This window comes from Macrobrachium rosenbergii, chromosome 4 (assembly GCF_040412425.1).
Source record: "Macrobrachium rosenbergii isolate ZJJX-2024 chromosome 4, ASM4041242v1, whole genome shotgun sequence".
In the NCBI taxonomy this organism is placed as follows: domain Eukaryota; kingdom Metazoa; phylum Arthropoda; class Malacostraca; order Decapoda; family Palaemonidae; genus Macrobrachium; species Macrobrachium rosenbergii.
In genome coordinates, this window is record NC_089744.1 from 3,606,666 (window position 1) to 3,614,100 (window position 7,435).

At 36.5% G+C, this 7,435-nt stretch overlaps 1 protein-coding gene across 23 annotated transcripts in view; it reads left to right on the plus strand.

The window, feature by feature from the left end:
* Positions 1–4,930, plus strand: part of LOC136829827 (myoferlin-like) — a 115,255-nt gene extending 110,325 nt beyond the window's left edge. For all 23 annotated transcript variants that reach the window (XM_067088830.1, XM_067088866.1, XM_067088874.1 and 20 more), the window contains 3 exons: positions 1,646–1,755; positions 3,229–3,376; positions 3,985–4,930. In XM_067088830.1, coding sequence (XP_066944931.1) covers positions 1,646–1,755; positions 3,229–3,376; positions 3,985–4,020 — 294 coding nt within the window. In that variant the 3' untranslated portion in view covers positions 4,021–4,930. The remainder of the gene's footprint in view (positions 1–1,645; positions 1,756–3,228; positions 3,377–3,984) is intronic.
* Positions 4,931–7,435: the final 2,505 nt, after the last annotated feature.

Sequence of the window (7,435 nt, forward strand, 5' to 3'; positions counted from 1 at the left end):
AGACTGCAGTGTTTTTGTTAGCTATTCCATTTCCAGGCTTAAAGTTTCCTTGATGTTGTGTCGGTGGGCCTAGTCCCTTGTTTTATTAAGGCTTCATAGCTAGGTTAGGCTATCCTGCTAAGGGCTACTGTATATACAGTATGCTGTATTTATTCTTGCCTGCTAATATCAGATAGATGTAAGCTTATTATGTGATGTAGCAAACTAAAGTTTATTGTAGTTAAACAACAACAGTGCTGCCATTGAATAACTTGCAGGCATCAAGGTTGTCAAAGCATTTTTTATCAAGTATTTCAGATAGTGTAAAGGAAAAACAAACAGATGTACTTATGGTCTACAATGGTGTAGAAGAAAAGAATTGACTCATAAAGAGGAAATATGATAACTCTTTATATAAGTACTATGTATTGCAATTAATTTTGTCATATCCCCATTGGTCAAATTGTGCTTAAATTTATAATCCCCCTTGTTCCCAGGCACCATATGTTATTTTCCAAACAGATGAGAATGGCCTACCATACATGCATTATTGACTAATTGTGCTCCTCACAGTTGGTGTATCTGTAGCTCAAGCAACATCAGCTCCATTAAACTTTACCTGGAAGTTTGCTCAGAAATCGCCCTTTCACCTGATGCGAAGTCGCCAAATATCTGGGTCTTAGGTCTCATTTTACCAACACTAAATTAAAGAAAAACTTTCCAAATTTGATCATTAAATCTTCCAGGACGCAACTCACCAGGCTAGTAGTGACTAAATTACATCCTGAATTGGGGATACAGTATATTGTAGTAGGGCTGTCAACAGGAATACTCTATCAAACACAGTAACCATGTCAGTTAAAGAACTCTCCTTGAATTCAGTCTTCTTCTCTTCTCAGTAGCTATTGAGCTCAAGCAGAGTGAATTTTATGCATCAAATAAACTCCACATAAAATTATTACATGAGCTTATATCCCATGAACATTCCTCATTGCCGTCAAGAAATGCTTTAGTCAGGCATCAGTTTTTTTTAATATCACAGTTTCTCTGCCTGTCATGACTGTGAAGTTATCATGTATCATATTGTGAATAACGAAGAAATGGAACTACCATATATTAACAGAAAAGGTCATAGCAAATGTAGGATAGGTCCATAAGATGTCAGTAAAGGTGTAAGGAGTTGGGTCCTGCAGACAAGGGGGCCATTCTTTTTCATCCTTGTCAGTCTTAGGATAATTTTTTTTTTTTTTTTTTTGTAGGTATAGTCACCTAAGCAGAATAAGGCAGTATTTTTGTACTAGAATAATACAGTAATCTGAAAAATTCTTCTAGTGACCGGTGCCTTTTTTTAGGTATTTTCTCGTACTCTCATTCAGGGTTTATATGCCCCTTGAAGGAATCTCTACCAACCCATATAGTCTTTTATTCTTACAAGATTTTATATATTGTCCTTCAAAACAGTGGGGAAATAAGGTTCATCTAGGGCAGTGTTTTGCAAAAAAAAAAAAAAAAAAAAGCATGTAATTTAATTTTCAAATATTTTACTCGTAAAAATTCAGGAAAGCAAAAATGATGCTCTATATTTTGTCATGCCCTGATACCAATTTAGCTTAGGACATTATTGATTACAATTGTGTTATATTCCTTTTTTTTTGTTTTCTTTTAGGGTAAAGTTGAAATGGAAATGGAAGTTCTAACTGAGGAAGAAGCCAAAGAACGTCCAGCAGGGCAAGGAAGAGATGAGCCAAACCTTAATCCCAAGTTACCAGACCCAGAGTGAGTATGAATTTCTGCAAGTACACTAATAAGTTTTCCCAATACAGTACAAGCTTATTATAGTTAGTCCATTTTTATTTTTGGTCACAAAATTGTCCCCAAGTCTGAAGTTCTTTCCTACATACCCCAGTTCTCTAAGCGATACAAATGAATTGTTCTGACAGGACAGCTGGGAAGGTCCTCGTTTTTACCTTAGTAGGAGAGCAATGGAAAAGCAGTAAGTCCAGTACCTTTCTCTTAAGTTGCCTGTGATCTAAGTCTCCTTTGCAAAAGACAAATTTTTTACCTCAAAATTCTTGCTTGCATTGCATTAAGCTTTCTCAAGAGAAAATTCCCATTTGAGGTAGTGTAAACTCTAAATTTCTGTGGATTAGGATGACACTTCTTTCACTGTGAAAGAAAATTGGAAATCTGAGGAATAGCAGAATAGATCAAGCCACTTATCTGCAGAATAAATTTTAATTTGTTGGGTGGAAGTTACAAACAGATGGTATACACTGGATATCTTGGGCTACCTGTAATGAAAAGTTTGTTTCAGAGACTTGGACATCTCTGAAAAAGATGGATTCTGATAATCAGTGACAAAGGATCTCTTATTGATGACTGAGAGACCAAGACTAAAGAATTTTTGTGGCAATTTAATTTTTTATACAAATCAAACTTTAATCAGGTACTTTACAAAAAGGCAAGAAATGAATTGTGAAAGCAAGGTACGGGAGAGTGAACCTCACCACAAAATTACTATACGGTGTGGATTGATTTCAACACTTGAAATCTAAATGTATCTGCACAACATTGCAAACTGGAAAATCTATATAATAAAAATCATGTGTCATACACTGAGTACACTGTTAATAAATCAACAATATTAGTAACAAGTAAATAGCCTAAATACTGCAAAAACATGATAAAAGGAACTGGTATAAATGTTTACCAGCACCAACAATTATAAAGTTGGTGTTAGAAGGCACTGGCAGGGCTTTTTTTTCACATTATTGGTGGTTGTCTTCTTGGGGGACAATCTTAAGTGTGTTGTATCAGATCTATACTGATGAAATCTAGTCATTCATTTACATTTTGTGAATTGAGGAAGGAGAGAAGTAAATTCCAATTATGAATTTTACATATCTACATTTTGATGTCACTTTAAAGTTTTTTTTATATAATGATGATAATTCAAAAACTTGGTCCCCAAATATTCCCAGGACAAATAAATCTGATACGTAATGCGAATTATTAAATTTTGTTTGTGAATAAAGAGTAATTTTGAAGTGTGCTTAGTAGAGGCAGTAAGTATTGAAAGATTACTGGCTTCAGGATTTCATTATGATTTTTCTAACATATATTAGATTTGAAAACAGGTCTTGAAGAATATTATGATTTTGTTGGGAAATTTGGTAAGCAATAGTTGCAAGGCATAAGCAGTGCTAGTTACTCATAAAAACTAAAAATGTCTGCCATAATTTTTTCCAGGCGACCTGCAACCTCATTCCTCTGGATAAGTTCACCTTGGAAGTCATTCAGACACATCATATGGAAGAACTACAAGTGGTATTGCATCACATTCATCATTTTCTTCCTGCTATTCCTCTTCTTGTTCCTGTTTTTGTATTCTTTACCGGTAAGTACGCTGTACCTACAAATTCACTGATATATTGAGCACATATTGCAGTCATGTCTCTTAGACAAAGCCAATATGACATCTTCAGTACTAAGAAAATATCAGAATGATTGTCCACACATACACACTACTGAACCATTAATTTGAAGGAGCTACTTGTCTCATTCTATCATGTTTTTCAACTGACTGTCAACATTGTTCTAGAACAAGTGATGAAAACATCATTTGGGCCAGTCATGGGAATCAAAAAATAGCTTTGTGGTCTGCTGAAACAATTTCAGTGTCTGGTTAAACTAATTTAGAATGACAACCATGCATAATCCTTTAATTATAAATACTGTACAATTTAAAGTGCATATTGACATTAATGAAAACAAAATTTTAAGTTTTCTTCTAGTAGTGAAAATTGGCAGATTTGTGTTCATTTTCCAGTACAGTGTTTGTAGTGAATGGTGAACCTAGTATTTTTCAATGAAATTTCATATTCCAGGCAGCCACAGTCAACTAAGAATTTTTCTATGCAATTTCATATTTCAATTTTAGTGAAATTTCACATTCCAGCCAGCCACAGTCAACTAAGAAGTTTTCAATGCAATTTCATATTTCAGGGTGCCACAGTTGACTATCTTGTTGGTGGGAACTAAGTTAATTCATCTGTGATAATAAGCATTGCCTTTTTTCCTGGTTTTACAATACATTACTGTAAGTATATGATATAGTGCAATATGCACTTGGAAAGGTGTAATAAATATTCGATATGACCCTATGTAGGCATACCATTTCCAAAATTATTTTTTAGGTCCAACATTTAAAGTAAATTAATTTACAGTACTTACATCACTAAGTGGTTATACTGTACATTCAAATTTTCTGTTAGGAAGTTTGTTGTATGAATTTTAAACTTGGTATATTTTTACTTTTTTAAACTTTGCTTGTATATCACTTATTGCATTTGTGCTGATTTTGCTACTTAAAAGCTTTTTAATTTCCTAATGAAGTCAAATAGAGAATGTTCAGTTGCCATCATGTCTTCACAAATTAATGACTTCTTTACAGTGGCACTCCCATTTGTTAAAACTAACATTGCTCTTTTTGTTAGAAGTCTGAAAACATTCTTATGTTAATTCTCAGAATTCTGATGCTCTATAAACACTAAAGTGTGTCTGTAGTTTTAATGGTTTTCAGAATGTTTAATAACCGTTTAAGTGTTTGTTTAATATTTTTAATGGCATTTTATATTGTATATAATTTTTGTTTTATGCTAAGTATGGGAAAGAATTGACTTTATTATTCAATTCACTAAGACCTTTAATTTTTTTTTTACAAAAATTCTTCATTATAGAGGGGTCAAACGGTTAGTGCTTTTTAGTTTAGTGCATTTTTTCCCTTCACCTGTGATAAAAATATTGTTGAATAAAGTTAATTGAACGTATAGTCTATTGTAATTACAGTACAGTATATTTTAATAGCATTTTGTATTTAACTATTATTCTTAATTTTATAAGATTCAAGTTTTATTGGTGCTATCAAATAAAGTTATTACATGTATATGAATGGATTGTGATATAAATGATCCTTAAATTTATTAAAAGGAGAAAAATCATGTGCAAAGCAGCAGCAGGACTCGAGAGACTGCATCATCTGATCTTTGGTGATATCTAGTATTGTTTGAAAGAAGACATTGTGCAAAGCCATGACTCAAAGATCCTCATCCTCTCTAATCTCTGATGCCAGACTCATGGTGCATGAGATTCAGAAATTTCTCATTTTTTAGATCATTTGTATTTTTGATGTAAGTCTTGTATGGATTACCTTTGGCAGAAGCTGGTCTGGTTGCTTAAGCTTGGTAACAAGGTAGGTAACTGGCAGCATCACTTTTACCCAGCAACAGGGCAATATTATAATACGTAGAGACTTCAGGACTGTTTATGTAAGAAAAATTTGAATCTTAAAAGTTTGCAATTTGTTCCCATGAGAATACAAACCTTAGTTTGTGTGAAGACTTTCTCCTTGGGTGGGAAGAATTGTTTTGAGAGCATGATCTTGTTGATCTTCCACCAGATTGGATGCTTTGTTGAGTAACTTGCCTACATCTGCCTGACCAATGAGGATATAGCCATTGGCTGGAAGGAGGAAGGAGGAAGAGGAGGGAAAGAGTTCCAGTCATCTTTCTTTCATCACCATGAACCTTAGGCAAGATGCTCTTCTGTCCAAGTGTAACTTAGGTAGCTACAAAACATTTTAAGCAGCCATCACAATCCTAATGAGAAAGTATTCAAGTACATTTGTGTGTGACATCTCAGTAATTGTGACACCGAGAAACTTTTTCTAGACACCAGGGATGGGGCAAAACCCCAGACTTGCCAGAGAATCCATATGTTGTTTGATGACTTACAAAAGCAAGAACAAGATAATGTTCTTGGATACTTCTTTCTTGTGCCTTCTGGTACTAACAAATAGTCATTAGACAATCATGTCTGATTTGTCAAATCCTGGGCATGCAGTACCATAAAATTTGCACTAAACACAACAGCATCACACCTTGATCATCCTCTACAAAGTCTCAAAGGGAAGGGATCAAGTAGTGCACTAAGCATGAGAGACTGCAATTTGCCTACTCTCTTTGTTGATGCTAGGCTAGCAAGAAAACAGTCTCAAATGTAACAAATTGGTCAGTAGTATCACTCAGGCTTGTATGGTCAAGACTATGAAGGATGAAAGAAGGGGCTGAGCAGAGTCCTTAACTGCAGACAAGAGAGGAGCTTATCACAGTACAGTATAACAAAAACTTCAAGATCTGCTGAATACAGTACTGGCTCTGATTGGAGAGATATCCACTTGACAATGGCAACCACAGTAGATAGCCCTTTGATTGTACCAGGCATCTCTGGTGCAACCAAGTGAGAAAAGCTTCTCTCTTGCATGAGATGCTGGATAGTCTTCAACAATGAAGTCTAGGGGAACCACATGGACTGCAGATACCTGAGAAGGTGCAGCTACCAAAGCAGTAAGGATCATGGGGGCCTCGAAAAAAAGGGACTACAGATCAGGATACCCTTTGGCTTGTGGCCAGCAAGGAGCCATCCAGATCATTCTGAGACTGAGAAAGACAAACATTTAGTTGGTCACTTTTTAGTTCAGGCTGAACAGCACAAAAGCATAGGTGTTGGAGTTATCCCAGGGTGTTGGAAGGCATTGCCCAATGCAGCCCATACATTTCCTCCACTATATGCATGTGTATACAGACTGCTTCATCCCCATGAAATGTCAAGGTGTCAAGACCAATTGTCGCTAATACCGACCCTTGTGACCAAACTTGTCTGTCGTACATCCATCTTCCCCGGAATGTGTCTGCTTGACTGCTGTGTTGAGTGTGCCATTGCAAACCTGTGCACCCGCACCATCAATTGAGGAGATGAAAGGACACTAGCCACCCTACCCCTTCTTGACTAATTAACTACCATGGTACTGTTCCTTAACAACACCACAGAATGCCTACCCTCAGATCCTGAGGCTTGGAGAGCTAAGGAGATTCAGGTTACTAAGGTGCAGATTAGGTCAGGTTAGGCTAGGTTTAGTTTAGGCTAGGCTAGGTTGGGTTAAATACCCAACCTAACCTAACCCAACCTAGCCTCTTGAAGAGCAGGTGACTACCTTCTGGTTGATGCCATGAGGCACAAAGTTCCAGGATGCTGATGTGCAGGTTTGATAAGGTTAGGCTAGGCTAGGTTAGGTTACGTACCCAACCTAACCTCTTGAAGTAAAGGGGACTGCCTACCGGTTGATGCCTTGAGGCACTTTGTATCTCCGGAGGGGAAGTGTGTAACAACACTCCAAGGACATATTTCTCATTTAACCATTAGGCTAAGTCCTGTCTCACTTCTCTGAGAGAGGAAAGGAAGGAATGGGGAGACCTTGTCGAAGACCAGAACCCCTTCAATCTGCAAGAAGTGAATGAAGGAGGAGAAACTGCCCATGAAGAACTGGTCTCCCTGGTTGTGACAGGTGACCAAGCAGGGCTTGCAACTCCTGAGTTGGTTGCCCCTGCCAAGACAAGGA